General features: G+C 39.6%; 1 protein-coding gene across 6 annotated transcripts; it reads right to left on the bottom strand.

Annotated features, from left to right (window-relative positions):
- Positions 1-165: 165 nt before the first annotated feature.
- On the bottom strand, positions 166-22659 carry POGLUT3 (protein O-glucosyltransferase 3). Of its 6 annotated transcripts, XR_013180966.1 has the most exons (10): positions 22336-22659; positions 17386-17583; positions 16722-17008; positions 15726-15942; positions 14203-14399; positions 13029-13223; positions 11886-11990; positions 9412-11057; positions 9157-9276; positions 166-6420 (listed from the first exon to the last, which is right to left on the bottom strand). XR_013180966.1 is itself a non-coding variant. In XM_077173928.1 (9 exons), exons 3-9 carry the CDS (start codon positions 17480-17482, stop codon positions 10932-10934), a joined length of 1224 nt encoding a protein of 407 aa, XP_077030043.1. In that variant the 5' UTR covers positions 17483-17579; positions 17986-18087; positions 22336-22473; the 3' UTR covers positions 8252-10931. The 6 variants fall into 6 exon arrangements, 3 of the variants coding, with proteins under 3 accessions (XP_077030043.1, XP_077030044.1, XP_077030041.1); XR_013180967.1 differs by lacking the exon at positions 9157-9276; XR_013180965.1 differs by lacking the exon at positions 166-6420 and having other exon boundaries at positions 8252-9276.
- Between the last annotated feature and the right edge of the window lie 1639 nt (positions 22660-24298).

Genomic DNA, 24298 nt, shown 5'->3' with positions numbered 1-24298 from the left:
GAATATATGGGCACCCTGCAGAGAAGTGCAAATATACAAAAAAAAGGTCTTTCTAACTTACTGTTGTGGAAAAAAGCTGTGAACAGATTTTCCCACTCTAACCTTAGATAATTTTAGAACTTGAAATGATCTAATAAATCACATTCATGTAAGAGAAACTGAACACATTTTTAGAACAAATATTTAATTTTTATATTAGAGTAAGCTAACAGTGAACAAGCTTTTACAGAGAAGTATGCATTGGTATAAAGTACAGTCCCACATTCACTACATAGAAAGCAGTTGAAATAGAGCATCTAGATTCCTGAATTTATTTTTCCTAAAAGTAACCACTGGGTGAAACTCAGCTCTTTTTCTCCAGCTTAGAATTTACAGAGATACTCTGAAAAATAATGTTTTAGTCCTACACAACTTTCTTTTTTAATAAAATTAGCTCATCATATCCACATCCTTTTCTAAGCTAATTCTTTTCTAGCTATAAGTAACTACTTGTGACCCTTGAAGAATCCTTTTCCTCCTCCTTTTTAAGTAGTAAGAGAGGATATGTGTATGGTTGATGAATTAGAGTCATCTGATGGACAAGCAAGCATGTAGGATAGGTCCTCACTTCTGGAAGAATGACCTCTATAAGTACATGACCCTGAATTAAAAACAAAAGACATGCACAGAAGGAAAAAAAGCAGGAATAACAAAAGGCAAAGCAGGCAGGAGCAGGTTTGTGAATGGTCTTTCACAAGAGCTGGTCCAGAAAACAGACTTGAGTACCATCAGAGAGCAAAAAGGAGATGAGAGGTGAACAGGATACCAGTGAAAGTTTGAGCAGTTCTGTGATCATCCTTGAGGTGGGATACACACAATTTCATGCTCTCAGGCACATGGCGTGACTCGTGGGGTGTCCTGTGCAGGACCAGCAGCTGGACTCAGTGATCATTGTGGGTTCCTTCCAATTGGCAGCTTTCAAGCAGATCACAGAAAGCCATTCCTGAACAATGAAAACTATCCCCATTTTAGATTTCTGAGTCCATGTATCTTTCCACAGTGCTTGTTTTCCCCTCAGCCTGACACTCAGATGTAAGCTGCAACATAAGCTGAAACTCGTGTCATGGCTTGACAAATGTGCTTCCCACCAGCTGGGAATGAGCAGAGAAATCCACCTTTTGCTTTGAGGATCAAGCCAGGAGGAGGGGGTGACTCACAGGGAGCTGGCACTCCCACAGCCAGCCCTGTCTGCTCCAGGCCCAGGGTGTCTCGTGGCTGCCAGGGAGTGACTCTCGGTCATTTTTTCAAAAATTTTGTATTTGTTTACTATGATGCTTCTTCTCTTACTGAATAGTTCTAGATTTTAATTTAAAGTTGCGTCAAGAACATTCAGGAAGGAGAGCACTGGTGAGTATCTTCCCTATCAGAATATCCAATCACTTAAAGAATAATAAAAGAAAACAATACCTACTGCCAACAAAGTAGATTTTGTTACTGAGTTCAAATGCATGTAGACATGCAATTGAATCTCCCAATAGATCCATTTTTAAATGGATGTGTATATCCATTTGTATTTTTATGTAATGTCCATCAGTTTGGTAAGTAAGCAGAATCTCTGTTTCTGAAATCAGAGATTACCAGATAAGCAAATAAATACATTAATTTCTGGATAGCCTGTGACCAGTTAGATATGGTAGCAGCATGTGTACTACTTTGACTTCCTTTGTCAGTAATGTGAAGACCTGAGAAATAACTATCATATTCACACTGGTGATCCAGCCTCAGGTAATGGGAAATTTTAAATGTATCAGAGAAAGAAGAAACTTTATTTCATTTTAATTTATTAATCCTTCTTATCATCTAGCATATTATCCTGTATTGTTTAATTTATCACAGGCAAAAAAACCTCAAACAAACCAAACCCTAAAGTTTTTTTATTTTAAAATAAAAAAGTTATATATGGTTAGTGCTGTTAGATCAGTTAGATGGATAAAACCAGGTAAATAAAAGAGGAGAATGCCTGTACTGATTAAGCAAGGAGATACTGTTCCACAAAACCTGTTGCCTTTTATATAACAAAGAGTTTCAAAATCCTTGATTGAAGAAGAGGACAAAAAGCACAGGAGAAAACACACCCTAGATTTGCTGATGATATTGCAACTTCTTTTCAAAGACAAAGACTTTGAAACAGCGATCAAAAAGCTGTGAAAGTAATAGAAAGTCTGTTTGAAAGCAGGCCCAGCTACACTCACAAGATAGCTTTTGAAACTACTCAGGCCAGTTGTAAGAGACAACTCTTGCCAGAGGCCCTCATCCCCATCAGTACTCCAAATTAAAATTTATTACAGAAAGCAATTACATGTAATTTAACATTAAATTAAAATGCAAAGCTAAATCCAGACAAGTATTAGTCTGACAATATAGGGAAAACACAAATGTAGGTGCAATATTATACAAATAAGGCAGCTGTAACTATAAATATATGGCATTGTTCCATGGAAAAACAGAGAGGACCCTGTAATAAGCATTGGTTTAACTGAAAATACAAGGACTGATTTCCCTTCTGTGAGTGAATGCTTGATCCTGGGGAAGTGCCAGGAAAGCTGTCCCTGCTCTCAGACCTTAAGATATCAGCCAAGGGAATAGCTGCTGGCTCCCTGATGGGAGCAAGTGTTCCTGTGAAGGGAAACACTAGTTTTGTAACTCATGATTTGTTTGCTTTGCTTGCTTTCTTTCCCAAAGGAAAATCTGTCTCAGCAATTAGTGAACTACTGATCATTCATGAACTGATGATTTTTTTCAAGAAGGGGAAGAGGAGAAACTTTATAGGTTCAGATTCAACTCAATATACAATATTTTGTGTGAAAGGGAGCCTTAGCTTCGTTTCATTCTGTCTTCTTTTCAGGCAACCTCTTTTAAGTCTTTGAGCACTATCAGAATATATCCATGTAATCAGAAAATGCTTCTTTCCCATGCAATTGGTGAGTATGGAAAATTTTAACCATTTATTAACTTGGGAAAATGTAGTATAGTGATCCACTTCAAGAAGTCTAAAATTAATAATACAGTTAATTAATACAGTTTTGCAGTAAAAGCCAGACCATTTTAAGTGAGAAGCCCCAAAAAATGTCTGAATTTTTTCTTATTTAATTGGATTAGTTAAGTGACCAGTATCATATTTTCTCTTTTTCTATAGAATTAAGAATTTTTTAGAATTAAGAACAGACCATTTAGTTCTCAGAAACAAGTAGGAGACTACAATCTGATACGATGCAATTTTCAAGGGCCAGTTTGAGTTCAGTGGGTGCTGATGTTGCCTCCGTTGCCCTGAAAATGACAGTTCATCATCCACATTCATTGGGCTCTTCATATCTGGGCAGAGGTTGTTAAAATTTTACTTGATGGTGTAACCATGAGAAATAATTCTAACTGACAAGGAACTAAATTTTATTTCCATATCTTTGCCAGTTACACATATAATTTCTTATTTGCTTTAGGGTTTTAGCTGCTCTTGACTAATGATGGAGTGGTTCAAGGGAATTGATTGAGGGGACAAATTGTTAAGTTATCAAGTTCTTAGAAACAGGAAATTGCTTAGCTGGATTTAGATGTCCTGTGTCTTAACCCTAAAGATAAGCAAGTTAATTTTTCATTTGTCTACGAACAGTAGGCGCTTTTTCCTTAATTTTTCCATTGGTTCAGGTAACCTTCAAGACCTTATCTATTGTTACAAATCTGAATGCACTCAGCAAAAACCCAGTGCTGTTTACTCTAATGGGACCAGAGTCTGGCGTTTCTATGGGAACATAATTTGTATTCCCCATCAGAAGTGATTTTTTTTAATGGCCTCCTTAACAAGATAATCCATCAAGGAACTGGTGACAACTGCACCCTACTTAACAGATCCAGTTTGACAACAATTACACATTACTGCATGTCATCAAGGCAGGGTGTAACTTGATATTAAATATAGCAAACACATTTGACAGTGGACCACAGCTGCTTGAGAAGGTTGAAGGTGGTGACTTCTGAGCAGAAGAATTGTTTGGCTTTGGGGTAATACTGACTTGGGACTGGAATGGAGAAAAGATGTACTGCATATGAGGGTAGTTCAGCCATCACCAGATTCAAGTAAAGGCTTGAGTTTGTGGATGGTACTCAGAGCTCTGTGCTCATGAAGGACTTCCTGAAGACTTTATTTCATTAGATTATTAGGATAGGCACATGATGGTAGAGGAGACCTAGAGGAGACCTCATTCAAACTGTAACTGGCATCTTAAGTGAACATACTGCCTGGTCTGAGTTGATCCATTCAAGTTTAACAGGGACAAGCCAATTTTCCCATGTCTCTCTCCATTTTGAAATAAAAGATCCGATTGATAGTGTGTGTTTCTGTGACTGGAATGGAACTGCAATGAGAGAAATATATATTTTATATACATATAATGCATATACCTTGCAAGAGAGTAAAGCAATAGCTATTAACAGTTCCAGTGAACAATTCACTCTACAAATAGTATTATTAATGTTCAGGAAAAAGTCACAGTTTTTCTGGATCTTTGGGAATGTTTTGATTTGAGACAACATTTTATCACAGGGAAATTTGCCATCCCACAGGTAATCAGAATTTGGAAACTATTTCACAAGAAATACTGAGAATCATTCTGCATCTTATCTACATATTACCTGTATTTAAGTATTGCCAAATATTTACAATTGTTAGAAAGTCATAATCTGAGTGATCTCTACCAGAGAGTCATAATCTAAGTGATCTTTAAATGCTTGGTGTTTTTAAAGAGTCAAAAGTTAATTTAGTACCAATCAGGTATTTAAAATTCACACCTACATTTCAGCTTCAGTTACAGGAAGTTTGGGATCAGTCTGACTGTTACCTTACAGACACAAATAAATCTTTCAGGGAATAGAGGAAATACCAAGGTCTAAATAATATGGAACGGTTGTAGTGTGAAAAGGCACGCTGGAATTTGTCAGGGAGGGTTAGTCCACATTTAAAGTCCCTTTGTTCCTAAGGCAGAAGAAAGCAGAATTTATTGGCAGAGATGCAGCTTCTATCAGTAACACACATTCCTGACATTTTCTAAATAACCCACCTTGCCAAAAAAGCCTAAATAAACTTCAGGACATTTGGCAGAGTGAGCTGAATCTCTTCACTACAGGATTTTGCTTGAGTGCTTATGTTAGAGGTATGTCTTCTTAATTCTTCTGTTTCTTATGTTTTAGCAAATAAAATCTTATATAATCCAGGCTCTAAATTTCACTGTTTTGAATTATCTAATCTTGGCTATCACTATCAATGTACAGTAACATAGAATAGTTTGTACCTGAAATATCCCTTCAAATTAATTTTGCTTATAAAGTGCTTTGCCTTCACTACAAAGAACATACCAATGTATCTGTAACAGGCATCTTTTTTAAAAAGAGTAACAACTTTTACCTGCAGAGTGGTTTTTGTTTGGTTTGGGATAATAATGTTTCTTTTTTTCATTCATCAAATGAAATGAACTGTGCTGACAAAACTACCTTCTTCCTGAGGTAAAAGCTGATGGTCCTGAGCAAAAAAAAAATCATTATTTGGAAGAAAACCCAGTTTTCATTCTAACCTTTTTTCACTCTGAGAGCAGATTTCCATGTAAAAATTAGTAAGATACTCAAATATCTTTCTATTGCAACAGTGAAAAATTTGGTGAGAGTAACACGCAAGATGAAATCGGGTGTTGGACGTGCAGGATATGAATGTGGTAGCAACCATTTTAGTTTATCGTGGCTATCAGCCATGAGATGGCAGATCTCTGCAGCTGGAGTGATGAAAATGCTTGTCTGGGCATTTTGGGAGACAAAGAATAACTTAAAGTGTGGCTACTGTTGACCCAAAGATAGGTAAAATCATCTGCTAATGGTAAAAGACCTCTTTGAGTCACATAAGCTACAGGGAAAGCTGAGTCTGACAAGTACAACTTGAATTGATCTTCGTTCACACAGGCTCCATCCAGGAGAACATATTTTGTGGGTTTTCAGCAGGCAGGTTATCATGTCTCACCTGTCCTGAATGGGTAGGCCCTTCTGGCATTCTGCTGAGCTGACTTGAGTCTCTCCACACTATATTGCAAACCTGGGGTACAGATGGATCCTGACTGATTTTTTAGTGTTGGGAGTTGAGAGGGGAATATGTCATGCTCATTCACCAGTGGCCTACAGAGTATGCTGGCATTTGAACATATAGCTTAAAAATACATTAATACATTGGCTGCTTAAAATCAATTACTTTGATGGTTCATAACTGTATTCACAATATTTTACAATTGTCTCATACCTGTAAAGTATAAATGCAGCTTGTTGAAAGAGGTCTTGCACTTTCAGTCCAGGCCTGTAATGCCAAATCAATGTATCTCACTTCTGTCAAATCTTCTGTGTACTGCATGACTAGGATATATTGTGATAATGTATATTAGTAAGGTAAATTATTATATTATACATACTAATATTATAAAAGTAAAATTAATATTAATATGTAACTTCATAGCCTTACAAGCCAACACAAAAATATGTGCAAAACTTTGTATTAGCAAGGGAGACATAACCACAAATAGTGTCAAAAGTGTCAGCACAGAAAAGCTACATCACCTCTTGGAGACACTCGAGAGCTGGGTTCATCCTCCTGCTATGTGACTAGATAAATGCTTGTTGTGTGACTAAAAAGCAGTTCTTAGAATAATGAACATCTGGAGGTCACACAGACCAAGCTTCATCTCCTTGGGGATAGCAGTTTAGGATTCTTTTTCCCTTATCTAACTGGAATTTCCCATGATGCAGCTAGTGTCTGTTAGGATTTCTGCTGTGTCCCTCTGAGAAGTCTTCTCTCTCTAAGGCTGACCTAACCCTGCTCACTCAGCTTGTCCTCATACCCATGTGCCCCATTGCCTTTATCACCCTGGTGGTCCATGCTGGGTGTCAATGTATTTCTTGTACAGGGGAGTCCAAAACTGAATACAGGACTCCAGCTGCAGCCTCACAACTGCCAAGCACACCTGCCTTGACCTGCTGGCCACACTGCTGCTAGTACACCTCCTGCTTATCACTGCTCACATGATGGGACTCAAGGGATGTGCTACAGATGTTTAAAACTACTTCAAACAAACATGCAGATCATCCTTTTCCCCTTATTCTCACAGCAAAACCCAAAATTAGTCCCATAACTGTCTACAGTATAGATTTTCCTATTAACAACTCAAACAGAAGCATTGTACTCAAAACTCAAGCATTAGTACTCATATAGCTCATTAAAATCCTATAAAACTTCTCACAGACAAGAAGATTCTCACTGTTAAATCCTGTGAACTTAAACAATATTAATATAAAATCTTGCACTTCATCACCACCCTTACAGAAAAGAAAAAATTTGCAAAACTACAGTGCTAAAGGAGCTGATAATATCATAGGTTTATATAATGCTTCTTTTCCTTATTATAGTTTCTTTGCAAGCTTCTCAGACGTGCTCCAACAGGTGATGTATGTTTTCCCTGTCAGCTCTCCTCCCTAACTAAATAATTTACTTTGTAATGTAATAAATGTTGGGTGTATGCTTCCCAGCATGGATGTTTGAATCTAACATTCCATCAGACAAGCTTTGATTATAGGGTTTTTAAAATTATGAATCTACAAGGTGGGCCTGGCACAATTCAGTCACGAAACCAGCACACTGGTGATCTTGAGGTAAATATAAAATAATACAGTCTAAAGTATACATGAAACTGTATCTCCTTTATGTATAACAGATCAGGATTTACTCAAGACAAAATTGAGGTTGGGTATTTCCGAATGTGGGTGCCTAAATATATTAGGACATACATAAGACATAAAACAAGTGTTCATTATATGAAGGTTCACTGTTAAGGTTGAAGAAATCTGAAAATAAAGAATCTTAGGTAAAGACTCTGCCTTCCCAACATTACTGGATGTTAAACCCCTCCTCTGCAGATGCCTGTGCTTGAAAACATTGGCCCTGGGACTATACATTATTATAAACCATATACTATTTCAAACAAACAAACCTGCCTCTGTCATCACTGGTAAATCCCTGACAAAAACAGGACAGATTTTATTCTCTATTTAAAAACTGAAATTACTAGAGCAAAATTTAGTACTGTGGTATGGTAGCAGTTTTCCAAAATTACCACCAACAAGAGATTTCTATACCTTTGGACAGTCACTGTTCAAGAACTACCACAGAATAATACGAAGTCCAGTCTATGTATGCCACTTAAAAATTCTATTTAATGTATGTATTACACTTCACATGCAAAACCAGGTTTTACTCAGTATTTAGCATTTCCTGTAACACACCAGGGTGATGGGTATCATCTTCTCAGCAAACTCACATAGATCTGACATATTTTCTGGCCTGATGGGGCACTTGTTATGATTGTTCTTCATTACAATTTAAATTGCATATAGTAGCACCAATGGAAAGAAGAGAGACTTTGCCTTACCTTCTTTTACTTTTGGAAGAGCTATAGCTGTAAACTGAACCAGATTCTCTCAAATTACTATGGACTTGTAGTAAAAGTTCCACCATCTCTCTACTATTTTTTAACTACAGCAAGAAGATTAGTACAGTCATATTTTTCAGGATATTTCTTGCTGTGAGCTATAAAAGCAACTGTAAGGCATTCTGTTGACAAACTAGTCTTTGAAGTGATACTTGTTACAAAGGAAAGGACTTTTTTTTGGCAGAGAAGAATTAAGAACAGTTTCTTCCCGTTTTTATGAGGGAAGGAAGGAAGGATAAAATATCTACATTTATTTATAATTAAAATTTTATCTGATTCTTCTTTCAGTTTGAAAGACTTCTGTTTCAAGCTAGGCAAGTTTTTCTACATAGGTATTTCCAAAGAACCATGAAGTATGTGTCATGACTCCCCCTATTCTCTCTCATTTTAAAAAATACAAATTAATCACTTTTGGACTCTTGATTTGAAATATGTGGAACACTTTGTTTTTCAACCATTTTTTATGCTCACTTGCCTTTGCTGAGCGCATCACCTCCACAAACACTGGTGAATATAAAAAGCACGTGGCATAATGGGTAATTTCCCAAAATAAGATCATGTAATATAGTAAAAAATGACTGTGCACATGGAACAAAAGGAGAGCACATACTCAGTCCTGAGTGTCAGCTTCAGCAATGGAACCCTGTTCCTGAACTTCGATGTAGAAAACTTTATGTCAGATGAGTCGAACACGTATTTATAGACTGAAGTTCCAGAACTGGTTTTCATGCTAAATAAAAATACAACCACTATAAATATGAGTGTCAGAAGCAGAACAAAGAGGATTATAGGTAGAGCAACATGATACAGGTTTATTTCTTAACTGGCATAATGTAATAAATGACTGATGGACAGTTGCACTGACCTCTTTAGAAAGACACAGTTCTTTCCATATTTAGCATACTGCCTTTCTTCCTGTTCTAATGCAGAAATTTCATGCAATTTGCAGTGTAGAACCAAGAATGAAGCCTGCATGATGTGTAGTGCACCAAATCAATCAGACAAGTCTACTGTCTTGCAGACATCTCCATTCTTTTTAGTGTAGGGAGAATTCAGTATCCATGAAAGCTTCTATTTGCCTGTAGTGAGTCAGAAGCTGCTCAGGCAGGCTGCACTAGCCAAGATGGAAACACAGAAATGGGTGCTTGTGGGCACTGGTCTTGGTATTGGTGTCTCCTTCCAGGACTATTTATGCATTTTGAAGTAGACAAACTTGGACAAAAATCAACAGAGGTATTTGGAGTTGCATCCAGGACTAGGATTCCTCTTCTGCCCCAACCAAAGGCAGACTTTATCACAAAGGTATGACCAGATCCTTCTGCCCTTGTGAATTTTGCATTGCTAGCTTCATGGCTGCATATGAACTTCAGCAGAAGGCCTGAAAACCTCTTCCACCCTCTGGAAAAAAATGGCCATGAATTAAACCAAGGAGGACAACCAGCTTCCCAGTTGCTTTACATGGACTCTAACTCCTAGACTATTACAAAAGAATTAAACCGAGTTGGTCTAAAACTCTGCTAAATCTAAAGCAAATTTCAGATTTCACGTAGTCCAGAATACTGTGGATGGTATTGCTGAACTAAGATACCAGTGTTTCCCATGGCATGAAATTCCCAAGTCCTTTTGTGGAACTGTGACTACATTTACAGACAGTCACAGGAAGGGAACATGTTTTCAGAGTGGTGACTTGGCACCCAAGGCACTGTGACAGCTAGAGAGTCTGTTTTAAAGCAATATTTAATTCTGGTGATTCATAGCCATAATGCTTATAAACATATTTTTCTAATCTCTCCCCCTGCTCTCCATTTTCCTCTAAAGTTGATGAGTGTTATATCATGTTGTCAGTTACCTGTCATAAACCACAAAATAATCTGAAAGCATGACCAGATCCGATATCTGTAAATCTCAAATATTCAGTTTCTTTGTCTAGTTCGAAAGTTGTTTTGCATACAAGAAACAATCTAACACTGAGGTAAACTTTATGAAGAAATCATAACACTGTTTCAATGTATCACAAATGCTCCTTTAGAATAACTTGCACTGACTCATGGCAAGATCTTTTGCAGTGATTAGTTCCTCACAAAACTTCGGTAATAGGTCCCATCTGGAACATGAGCAGCTCTGTGCTCTGCTTCCTGATGATGCAGTACATCAAACAAATCTCCCAGACACTCCCCACTGCAGGCTCACTGTCTGTCTGGTGGTGGTCATGGAGCCAAAACTGTGAGAACCAACATTGCAGATCAGAATGAGCAGGAAAAATGGTATGAAAATACAAGAAGAATACATAACTAAGAATGCCTGCTACTGCATAAGAGTCTTAGATTTCACAGCTTAATTCCTATTCCTGCATTTTAAGTGGGTAATTTTCTCCATCCAGTACAGTTATAGATCTTCCCTTAAAGGCTTTTTCCTGTGGCAGCTGCACACTGAGTCCCTGTCATCAGGCTGAGGTACAAGTTCCATTCCATCCCGTATTTCAGGTTTGCTGGCTTGGCGTTCGGCATATTTCTGAAATATGTAAACAACATTTAAGGATGCTATAAGCACCAACATATAATTCAAGAAGCAGAATTTTCCTCCTCCCTTCCACTCAGAAGCCTACCTTTATCCAGGCTGCTTATGCCATTGTTCACAGCCTCTGCACAAGGTGTCTTTGTAACACACCTACTAATGGGCTACATTGCCTCTGAAAACCTCCTGTCATGTTTCTGCCTATTATTATGGTAACTTGGATATTGTCATCATCTGTGCCTAACCACTTTACACAGATAATGCATAAAAATGTCATTTTTGTACACTGAACAGTTCCATCTTTTGTGTTAACCTGTGGCTGGTGAAGTTGACATCTAACTGCACAGCACTACAGGAAAAAGATACTTTCAGAGAGGAGAAACTTTGTTCACTAGAGATTTGCATTTTCTAAGGAAGAAATGACTACTGGGTCTGCTTCATCCCCTACACTCTACTAGTCACACTTCTGGAACTTCTTTTCCATATATTCATTGTTTTGTAGTACAGTAGCTCAGAAGTATGAAGGGAAAAAGGAAGAAAAGTGGATATATAGATTATCTCCTACAGAGATCTACTGGAAACCAAATACCAAGTGACAATGAAAACAGGGCTGATTGGGGATGGGGGCAAAAAAAAAAATCCTGATTCTGTAAAATAACCATGATGGCAGGTAGATTCTTTTATTAAGAAGCAGGGTTTAGCAAAGCTCTTCACACTGATCTATGAATAATATGTCTGCTAGTGATTTAAGTAAGGACTGAAAATGAAATTTGTAGCATCAGTAGCAGCTGGGGGGAGAGTAATAAAGTGATCTATTGTACTCACCTGGAGCACTTTATAATAGTAGCAGTAAAACCTGTGAGGCTGAAGTAATTCTCTTGCCATTAGTTGTCCTTGTTTAGCAATTTTTCTAGCTTCCTCATCATTTTCCTGGAAAATTCAGATGAAACAAATGAATAACAGAGCAACTCAAAGCCTGACTAGCATTAGAAGTTTAATTAAATGGGCTATTCAAATCTGCAAAATTAACTGCAATTACTGGTAGATTGCAATGGCATGAATAAAATTGCAGATTTGTTTAAAAATACTGGATTGCTTTTACTGTCACTACTGCTACCTTAGGGCTATCAATAACAACTTTCATGACTAACTGTACAATTTTGAAAACTCAATTGATTACTGCTCTACCATTTTGTCGAAGCCTCAAGTCTCTTCAAAATCAATTCTGATATCTCCCAGACCTACTTAGTTTTACAGAGGACCAAAACCACAGCTCTTGTCCTCTCCAATGCAATGGAATTCAATGTCTTTTTAAAAATAAGTGCATGAATTCAGGTACTTATTCTCAAGCTTTTTAGGTCTATGTTGCAAAGCTTTTAGTACTCTCCTCTGATTCCTTAGGTAGAATTACAGTACTCTCAGAAAAGAAACTCTTCCTGTATTTTTTTTATCGTTAACAGCACTTTGACTTAAAGCAGAAATGGTGTTTTCAATCACAGAATTGTATCTGTTTGCTTACAGGATCCCAGTCTCCCACTCTCAGCATGTTACAGAGAGCAGCAATTTTCTGTACATTCCAAACAGAACATGCAGTAACTTCTGCTCTAGTCAGGGCCTAGAAAAGCTATAGCATTAATTAAGTAGTATCTAGGAATCTGGTTGTTTCTTTCACAATTACCTTAGACAGTATGCTAAGGCTCTGACTCATGAACTCTTCTGCCCATACTTAAAATGAACACTTAAGTACTGCCCTAAATAGAGATGGTTATTTCAAATAAGGCCTTCCCATTTTATACTAACAACAAAATGTACTTCCTTTATTCCAGGATCTCAACACAGTTTATGCAATATATATATATATATATACACATATATGTGTGTGTGTGTGTGTGTGTGTAAATACAAAAAAAGAGACTATTAAGATAAATTTGTTTATCACTTTAAACTTAAATCAATAATGGAACTTACCTTAGCCCATTTTATTTTGTCTAGCAAGTCCTCTAAGTTTCTCTTAACTGGAACATAATGTTTCCAAGGTTTTAATCCAATATAAAAGTGTTCATAGTACTGGGAATCTTGCTTCAACACCAGGCTGTCACCCAGCAAGAGGTATGGAAACCTGTAAGCTGCTACGGTGCCATCTACATTCACTTGGTATTTGTACTACAGCGTGAAGAGAGAGGAAAAAAGGTGAAATGTTTTGTACCAGAATGAGAACAATGACTGTACAAATTATTATTTTAACAGGCAAGAAGTAATCATGTTTATTCATTTTCATCTTCAAATTCATTTCAGTGTTAAGCACGTGTAGTTTCATGGTCTTCTGGATAATACAATGGAAAAAGGATTTGTTTTCAACATGAGGCTGACAGTCAAGAACCTTTGTGTCACATGATCTGCCTGATGGGTGTCCTATTGAAGTGTCCTGGGATAGAGCAAGGGCTACAGCAGGGAAGGAAATAAAACTAATCTATACTTCAATTCAAACAGAGTAAATTTATTCTGACTTAATATTATTATATAGAACAACCTGAAACATATTATTATATAAAATAAGCTGAAACATAATACTAGAAATAACCATGAATGTCATGCTTTGGCAGATGTTCTTGGCTGTTACAGCATTTCTGAAATACTGAACTTCAGAACAGAATTTCAATTGCTATATATTATAATGACTTTATACAGGATTCTGTCCCCTTTATTTTTTTTATTTCTCTTGCAGTAGAATTTGTATGTTAAAGTACAACAAAAATACTCATCTATTTTTCTAATTTGTTACTATAAAGACTCTTTCAGACATCCATAGTGTACTTGAAATGGCTGTAAATTGTGTCCGTTGTTTTCATATTACCCCAAATCAAAGAAACCCCGATGGTGAGAAATCCAGTCTATTAAAACAAAAAAATAAGCCAAGATGTCTCTCTAAAGGTCTTTCTTGGCTTTCTCTACAAGTGTGTCACATTAGGAAATGGATTACAGGTGGTTTATCTACTCTGCATGGACCTGTGCTCCTACAGCAGCATAATCGTTTTGTTTACTGAAAAGAATTAACAAAAATAAGCTTTGTCTTTTCAGCTGAAATTAATTATTTGAAATAATTAATTTCAAAATAAATCCGAAACTATAATTTGATTACTACCTTAAAGAAGTCAAAGAAGCCCATCAGCTGAGCCTTCCCCAGCTCTTTTTCTTTTTCTCTGAAGAAGAAATACCCAGTTATTCCAGCATCCAGTAGTTCTGGATTTTCCTTGGATAACTTGACAAGATGGAGACGTTCTTCTCGGCTGTCTCGACCTCTGAATAAAGCCCGCTCAGTTTTGTTTTCCCAGAAGGGTCCTATGAGCAGTGAGTGATAAAACAAAAGCAAACAGCAGTGAAATGTTTAGGATCCGTTCAAGGCAAATAAGGAATTTGGTTTGACAGTGGTATTACACTTGGAGACATGGTAGGACAAGCATGGTTTCCCATAACCACTTACTAATCACAGGGTTAAACTCCCAATTCTGGTTTGAATTTTGGGATCAGAAACTCGTACAAGGAAAATTGGAGAATTGCTTTTCCAGTCAACAATTTTGTATTTCAATAACTTCAACTATCTTGAAAGCTACCTAAGGGATTTAATAAAATACGTAAGGAAAATGCTAATAATTAAAGCAATTCTCCATCCATAAAGTCTGCCACAATAACCTAATTTCTTTAGTAAAATCCACTTCTGTTACCCAGCAGTTTAGGAGCTCATTGAAGAACCACTTAATGATGCCTTAAAAAAGAAAATAAATGGCTATGTTGTGTCCTCTAAATACTTAGCAAGAGTCTGAAAGATGTAATCTCTGCTTACTGCATTAACTATGCCCTTCCTCACCTTTCTGCTGAAAATTTCCCTTAAGGATCTAATAAATGCTGTAGTCTCTTACTGTCTCCTAATTGGAAAAGCAGCTGTACTAAATCAGTAAACACACAATGCCTCTAACTGATCATTTAGTTGAAATATTTAATTTAAAAACTAATAAAGAGAACTGAGAACTAATTAAATAAAAAGAAGTAACTTTCCACTCCAGTTTTACTCCTTAGGTACTGCTTATGCCATTTGTTTGATCCCTAAGAATTCTTTAATTCCCTGAGGGGGAAGAAGACACCTGTCAGTAAAGCTGACTCCTCTTTCAAAGCCAGAAAAGCAATTCAAGAGATCTTACTCTGAGGCATTTCTTCATATAGACAATGTTTTCTAATTTGAGAGAGGCTGCAGCATAGTATCAGCTTACTTCTTTCAGGATTCAAATTAAGTTTTTGTAAATAGAACACTGGGCCACAAGACAGTCAGGAAAAGGGCTAGTGTTTGATTAGTGTTTGAGTCCTTTACTGAGGAAAAAGGCCTTTTAATTTCATTTAGTTTTCCTTTGTCAGGTCACAGTAGGCATCTTCTGGATACCTTTAATATAAAATTCACATTTATTGCAAACTGGACTTCTTAAATTTTGGTTCTAAATTATACACCTGCTTAGTGGCAGTGTTGAGAAGTGTTTGCAATCTGTGAAGACTAAGCTGCTTGTACTCAGAGATGTCCCAGGGCACTTGTAACTGAAGACTTCAACACATTTGAATGCAACTTGCTTCTCTGATGGAAATCACAAATTTCTTTTTAAACCCTCAGTCCTAACTCACCTGTATGTCCTTGAATGGAAAGGAGATCATTGGTGACGCCACGCAGGGTTTCCAGAGTTGAGTGGGTTACATCATATGTTGGCAGGATGATATCTCTGGAATCCACAGAGCCACACCAGGAGATGACAGGTACAGGCCCAGGTGTATCATTAACCTTCCTGTGCTCAACTGGCCAGTCTCCAACATTGAGATAAAACTCCACGTCAGGAAGACGAACCTAGATGTGTACCCAAGAAAGGATAATAACACAGAGAAGCTGTCTGTCACTCTTACATCTGTTCCTCAGTTCTCTCATGTCACACACTCAGTGCACCTACTGGATAGTTCATAGATTTAGCTGGGCTTAATGCATGAATTCCAAGCTTTTTTCCTACAAGGAAGTTTGAAAGAAACACCCAGAGGCCAGGAAACAGCTCCCAGTTGGGCCTTAGCCCTTGGAGCTTTCCAAGCATTTCCATTACTGTCAGGAGCAGCCCCCACACATTACTCCTAACACCCAGTGTTGTCTTGATGGAATGTCAAATCTTACTTTAGATTTTTTTTTATCTTTACTTTACATTTGAAGATACAACAACAACTGCAGTACTGCCATATTTAAATATGTTTAGCCTGGATAAGAGATGACTGAGAAGGGATCTTGTCAATGCTCACAAATGTCTTAAGGGCAGCTGTCAAGAGGATGGGGCCAGACTCTTTCCAATGGTGCTCAGCAACACGACAAGGGGGAGACAAGCATATACTTAAACACAGGAAGTGCCATCTGAATACGAGGGAAAACTTCCTTATTGTGAGGAAGATGGGGCCATGCAACAGACTGCCCAGACAGGCTGTGGATATTCAAAACCCACCCTGGAGATGATCTTGTGCAACCAGATCTGGGTGAACCTGCTTCAGCAGGGGAGTTGGACTAGATGTTCTCCAGAGGTCCCTTCCCACCCCAACCACTCTCTGGTTCTGTGATATTGCCTTAATGTGTGACATGATCCAAAGCAGTACCTTCCTGGCCAGTGACAGGAACATTTCATCAGAGAACATCTTGAAGTCTGTGTACTTCCCTAGGGAGCGCCGGTAGATGTGATTATCCAGGATAGTGTAATGGACAATAGCACCTCCTGTTTGGCTGAACTTGGCTGGGATTTCCTTGAGCATTCGCTGCAGGTCAATGGTGGGAAATGAAGTGAAGTCTTTTGTAATTTGAGGCTCCTGGGATGGACAGGACATCATGTCCTGCCAGACCTCAGGGTCTTCTACAGGACAGTCACAGTATTCATGATAAACTGGTTCTGTGGAAAACAAAGCACCCAGAGTCTGTATTCGTGATTCTACAGCACACATAATTTATACATTACAGTGGCTTGGCACTTTTATACCATGCTTTCTACAGTTTTCTTAGGAAATCATCCTTCCTATAACTTCTGGAATTTTGCAGTGTAACTGAAAAAACAGCAACATTCTTCTCTTTTCAGAAATACAAGACTTTGTGTTATCAGGGTGAAATTATTCTGCTAAATGAAAGTCCATTTCTGTGAACCTGCCAAGCACATGGGGGACTCAGAACTGTTTGAGCTGTCCACAGCTACCACAGCCCACGTACTGCAGTTTGAAATATACCCTAATTCAGAACTTTGACACATTACATTATAACAAAAAATACCCTTACCTTTCAAAATATAAGGTGATTGAGCCACGTGCTGATCACCATAAAGTATCTCAATTTTCAAGCCTTTTGTGACACTTCCATACATCCGATAACGCATAAGGAATGTACCATCATTTCTATCCAAAGGCCAAGGTGTGTAAATTCTGGTGACTTCTTTTGGAGAAAGTGCTTTAATTACCACTTTAAACTGTGTTCTTCCTGGCAAGAGGAAAATAAAACCAGACAAAATCACTTTAAGCTTTTAGAATTACATCTAGTAAATAAAGGTAAGGAGCAAACTCCACTGAATTAAGACCACGGAATTTAATTTATTTTTCAGTACAATTTTTTAATTATACCAAGTTGGTAAAACTAGTTTCCAGTGATGAAATATCACCCTACCAAATATTCTTAGTCATTGCACACCTCTAAATGGAAAACCTGCAGGTGTAGATAGAAAGTTAAATATTTGATTATAAGACAGAAGGAAAAGCTAACAGTATTTTGAAGCTAAGATAAGGTTTTATTCTAAGTTTTCAAATTAGTGCTCTGAGGACCAATAATTTCCTCTAGAGTAAGAAAGACAGGAAACCAAGTTAAAGTAACAGGAGAAAAGAATACTTGCCAGCTTGTGGAAAGGCAGTTGCAGCATGCAGGAGTCACATACAAATTGTTCAGCTTTGGGCTGCTGCTGACTGTCTTGCACATTTAAAGTCCCAGCTACTGAAAAGCAGTGATAAGAGAATGATAGTAGAGATGTTCCCTGGACATCTGTCTGACCTGTGCTTAAAGATCACCAGCATTTCATCATTAATGCACTAAGATATGGAATAATTTATGGACAATATGAGTATGCATAAACATAAATCTGTTATAGTCTTTAGTTCTATCACAAGTGGTCATTGCCAACTTTATTAATTAAAAAAAAAAAAGGAGGGGGACAAATTATTCACGAAGTGTGACAGTCTAAGCATTGTGAACCAAACAAATACAATGAATGCTACCACCAAGTCATATACAGAAATAAATGAAACTGAAAAAATCCAGAAAAAAATCAAGATCTAACTAAAATCTGAATATGTCCCAACAGCACTAAATGGTTGAGATGTCAAAGTTATATTTCGCATCCACAGAAAAATACACTGATGTGGTAAGTACCAGTCTTTTAATGATTAATCATGTCTTCCTTAGATCACTGGGTCTTGAAATTGGATTCAAGTCAAATACTGTGCAAGAATATTCAGATTAAATGACTCTCCCAAAGGAATGAACATCTCTGCCTCTAAAGGTCACTGCAAGTCACAAACTTGCTTCAAAGTAGCTGACTTCAACCAAGTACCCTCTCCCTATGACTATCACCTAGTATTATTTGGATGAAGAAGCATTCAAATCCAGAGTATGTCATGAGGTTCACATAGAAAACTGTTTCCTGTTGGTATCACGTCTTTGTCTCCTTGTACCCATTTTATTAAACAGCATTTTTACTGGGTATAGTGATTTCCCACTGAAGAAAAGTAAGTTTTCAGCTGTCATAAAAATAAGTGAATATTGTGAAATCAAAAGTCAAATATTACTGAATTTTATATACTTGTCCTCACCTACAGGAAGTAACTAAGTGGGTCTTTTCCCCTGCTGGTTAGGCACGTCCTGCCCGAGACATGAGGAGCTCTTGATCTGCCCAGAGGATATGTTAGGTTTAGTTGGTGGCACTTCAGACATAGGAATCATTTGATAAGGGAAGTGACTGATAACAAAGCTCTCTGGGAAAAAGCTAACTCCAGTGAAAGTGAAGAAAAATGAGACTGAGTATCTCATGTAAGTACAAATAATTCATTGGAAGAAACAGACTTCTTGTTCGTAATTTACAGCACTGATTGTGTAACGGGGCCAAAGCCTCCATGGCATACTTAATCATGACATCTTTTTGCTGATTTTTATTTTTTATTTGGAGTAAGTTACCATGGTGCTTTCACTCATGTTTTTTTTTGTTTCTCACAATCCAAAGGAATTATAAAAGAAAAATGTGTCCTTGTTGAATTTGCACCACCAGTACTTCTCTGTTGCCCTGAGAACATGTCTGGGACAGCATTTTAAGTACAAAATAATTTCCCAGTACTAAAGGGAGACTAAAATATAGACACAGTCAAAATAGGATACTTTAAGAAATGCAGATAATGACACCTGCTTTACGCATTTTTTTTCTGTGTTGCAGCTTGCAAATGAGGTATGCCATGCCAACAAGTGGTGAAATGGAGGGAAAGAAGGAAAAGGTAAGAAGACACTGAATTTAGGCAAATTGCTAGAGAAGAACAAAAAAAAACCTAGTCACCCTATTTCTGACATGTATGCTGAAGAGAAATTAGAAGATCTGAAAAGAAGATTTTTTTTGATTCAACTGTTTTACTGGAATTGTTGCTGGTTACTTTCACAGACGGAAATCACAAAATTGACAGACTCACTAAAGGGACACACAAACTATTAGCCTATACTTTCAGAGAGCTGCAAGAGCATATATCCAGTAACAAACAAATACAGGTCTTGTGTGTGAGCATCACAAAAGCCCAGGGATCAAAGACCCAAAGGGAGGTCCTGCAGTGCCCAGGTAAGAAGGTGAGTGAACTGAAATATACAACTCTGTTTGGCAGCACTGGAACGAAAGCTGGAAGAAGCATGCCCTGCTCTTTGAAAGCATTTGCTGAAACCTGCAAGAATACCTGGGAGGCCTTGAAAAATATTTATTAGCACAGTATCATCTAAACAACAGATAACCTGAACAGATGATCAAAGATCATCTGAACAACAGTTAACAGCTGATTTTATCATGGTCAATAGTATAAAAAGACATGGTTAGCTGTTGTTAAACCAAGGATAAAACCCAGCAGAAAAGAAGGATAAGGCTTATCCAAGTAGCCAAAGGAAAAAAATCTATGCAGTTTACACTAAAAGAAAGTTCTGTATTTTCAGCAGGGATTTTCTTAATCTTTGAAATAATTTTCCTAGGGAAAGAATGAATTCTGCATCATTCAACATCCACCTACAGCCTCTGGGCTGAAATTCCAGTGTAATGTGCAAGGGTGCATATCAATTCTGGTGAACAGACTAGATATTCAGAAAACAATTCTGGATTTAAAATCTACTTATTATGCTATACAAGTTTTATAATGGATCCCAGTAAGTCCTGACCCACTTGACTGAAATTCTAATGCACACAAAAAACAATTTAATAGATTTGGACACATTTCACAAATGTGATGCCTTAACTGTAGCTCTGGTGCTCTGATCACAGTGTTCCTGTTTTGCAATGGGGGTGATAATGTCAATTTTTTGCTATCTCAACAGGTATATTTTGAGATGTTTTTAGTTTATGTTGGAGAGTGGTGCCTGAATGAATATTGTTAATTGTAATTCTTAATGACATTTTACAGATTTGAACATTTTAAATCATTAGAGAACAGAAGTTTATACCCAGGGTCTCTATGAATACTTTAAACAGTGCTCATGCACTGAAGATAATCAACTCTACCACTATTTTTTAAGGATCCTTGGCACCCTCCTAAACAGTTCTTGGCTTGGGACAGCAGTTAGCACAGGCTGAGGCAGCAGCTCTTCTCTGCTGGCAGCACTCATGCTCTGTCTTTGACTGGAGGCCACAGCAGGTCATGGGATGAATGGAGATCACTCCAAGCCAGATGGCATTGGGACTTGGAAACTATCCTGGGACACTGAATTTATTAACATAAATACGAACACACACAAACACATTGCGTGTTTCAAAACTAGTTTCTCAGTACCCATGTCCTCCCAGTTTATCTTGGAGCACTTACACCAGCATGAGAATCCAACTGAACTTCACACCTTTTCACCTTTAGCGACCTCTTGTTTGAACCCAGGGCTCTCCCTGTGCAGCTGCTATCAGCCTCTACCCCACCGGCAGCGAGCGTGCAGCTGCATTCTGGACTGCAATTACAAAACTGTGCTGACATCCAGCACCAAGCTGCAACAGCAGATGGAGATAGCCCAGACCTGAAATATCTGAAGTATCCACACTCCTGTCAGACTAAAGACATCCCCTGTATAATATATGGCTACTCCTTAATTCTGCAAGCAGCAGCTTTCTAACTGACAAGACATGAAGTGGCCGTGCATACTTGGTAGCTGCCCTCTCAGTACCATCTCTGTGAACAGTAAATAATACACAGTAAATTAAATAGCTTCTACCCCATGTAAATTAGCGACACAGGATTTCCTCTGGGGCTATCTCAGGGTTATCTTCATTATGGAATCTGTGACACCAAAGTAATTTTTATTCCAAATTTAAACTATTAATATAGAGTGTGTGGAGTTGACTTGCAGCAGCAAACAGCTGACTGCCATCACACCACTGGCCTGCAAGAACGAGCCCAATTCCCACCCTCAGGAGAAGTGTCGTGGGATGGTTTGTGCTTGTGCTGAGTAAACAGAAATGAAAATTACTCCTTAACGGAACAGCAGAAGGATAACAGAGCCCAGAGGGCTCTGCTGACTGAGACACAAATTTTAAGCAACTGGTGTGTGTGCAGCATTAAAAGTAATTACGTTACCACTTCCCAGCTGTGCACTGGGAATCTACGGCCACTAACTCCAGGAAGACAGGTTCTTTCTGAGCTTACGGTTTTTTGCAGTAAATTCCAAACTGTTTAGAGCAGACTACTGGTGAGAGCAGCGGAGGCACTGGGCAGCACCAGAAGAAAGGAGGCTCGGACCATGTGCTCTCTTGCCATCCTGGCTGTCCCGGGCGCTGCGGGACCGGGCGCGGGGGGCAGCCCGGGCACAGCCACCGCACGTAACGGGGAAAGGAAGGAAGGAAGGAAGCAAGGAGGAGGGGAAGAGGGCAAGGGCTGGGCACCTCCAGCCAGGTTCTGCAGCGAAACCGCGGCCCGGGGTAGGGTCTCCATTCCTGCCCCTGCCCACCCCGGAGCACACGAACGGTACCTGGCGGGGAGCGGGAGAAGTTCCGTCCGGCCGCGCTGACCGCCTGGATGTAGAAGTACCGCACGGGCACGGTGAGCCCCGCTTCCAGCCCGGGGCCCCACGCCAGGCTGCGCTCGGCGCTGACGGGGTCCACGGGGTCCACGGGGTCCGCCGACTCCGCCGGCTGCAGCAGCGGCCCCGCGGCGCCCAGCAGCAGCAGCGGCGGCAGCAGCCCGCAACCCCCCATCGCCCCGCTAGCCCCCACCGCGCCCGCTCGGAGGGGTCCGGGGCCTCCTCGGGCCCTGCGCGGCGCCCGCCCGCTCCCCGCCCCGCGGGGCGGCCCGACGGCGCCGGGGCCGGGCAGAGCCTGAGGGAGGCGAGCAGAGGGCCGGGCTTTCCCCGGGCGGCTGATTCCGCCTTTCCCGGTTCTCCTCCTCCTCCGGGCTGTCCCGCGATGTCCCCAGGGAGGTCGGGGGGTAAGAGCCCAGCCCAGCCCGTGTGCGCTGGACCGCGCCGGCGGCGGGAGCGAGCCCTGCCCGCGGGGCTCAGGCGCAGGAGCGGGTTCGGAGCCGTGCAGTTCTCCGGAGCCGCGGGAAATACAGCACTGTGAGAGTGCTGGGAGAGCGGGGAGCGGGCTCGGGGCCGCTGGTCTGCGGCTGCCTGTCCCGAGGGGTTTTTCTTCCCTGCCTGTGGGCGCTTTGCGGGCCGCGCTGAGGAAGCAGGTGATCGGGGGTGTGTCGGCCCCCTCAAAGAACACGCTACCTGTGGTTTAGGACACAACTCAGCCGGCAGCTGAACAGCTGGCCTGGAATTTAGAGAGGAAAAAATCGTCTTTAAAGCTTGTTACTGCCTTGTGTCAGCTGATGTAGAGGGATTGCTGTAAAAGGAAAAAAAAGCCCAAAAACTGACATAATTTGAAATTCCTCACTGTTTTAGGATTTCCCATAGCAATTGCATTTAAAACAAAGGACAGAGCATGGACCCTGTTAAGAAGCGCTGACACATGGTCCCTGTCACTGGGCTCAGCTCCCAGTTCCAGAGAGGAGGCTCAGACATGCACCCATGCCCAGGTGCTCCTGAGGTCTGTGGGTGAGATGCTGCTGGTGGCCCTGATCAGTGCTGTGATGCTCGGTGAGGGGGAAAAAGGGATCACAGTATTATCCTCTAGAAAATGTAACAACAAAATAATTTCATGGATTTAAAATGTTAGATTACAAGTAAAGAGGGTAAAACTCCCATGATTTGTCTCCTAAGGCTGTTTTATCGTTTTTGCCATTTGCTGCTATTAGGAAGTATTTCAAGGTATGAGTAGATGGGAGGGCTTACAAGGCTGTAGGAGAATTAAATCAAGCTTCTGGCCAAGCCTGGATTTTCACATGCAAAGCAATGAGAGCACAAATGAATTCTGCCTGGTTTTGAATAACATGAACTTCAAGTCTCTGTGCATGCAGACCATGAAAAACAGGTTCCTTTGAAGGGGGAATTATCAAGTCTCATTTCCTCCTTGCTTTTGTCTTTAGTCTCTTCAATTCCCTCACTTCAGATAGCCACAGATCTCTGTGGGAACTCAGCACATCGTTCCCAATGTCCAGAGATGCCAGGAGAACCCTTGGGGGTCTCGGAAATCCTGGAATGTTTCCAAGAGTGCTTGGTGGCTTGATTTTGATCCATCCACAGAAGTGACAGCAGTTTGAGGACTTGAGAATCACTTTAGAGTGAAGGGTGTAAAAGGGATACATTTATAGGGTGAAATATAAACTTTAAGGTTTTTGGTACAGGGGGGTTATGGAGACAAGATGGAGGGATCAGGGCGTGTCTCGTCCTTCTTCTTTCTTCTTCTTGTCCTCCATCTCCTGTGGTGATGTTGGCACTTGGGGATTGGCTCATGGTGAAGGTGCACTTGCCAACATGGGTGAAAAGTATTGGAAAATAAAGGTAAATATCATGTACGTAGATTTTAGTATAAAAAGACAAGACTGCCCCG

This window comes from Agelaius phoeniceus, chromosome 2 (assembly GCF_051311805.1).
Source record: "Agelaius phoeniceus isolate bAgePho1 chromosome 2, bAgePho1.hap1, whole genome shotgun sequence".
Lineage (NCBI taxonomy): Eukaryota > Metazoa > Chordata > Aves > Passeriformes > Icteridae > Agelaius > Agelaius phoeniceus.
This window is presented reverse-complemented; position numbering and strand designations above follow the sequence as displayed.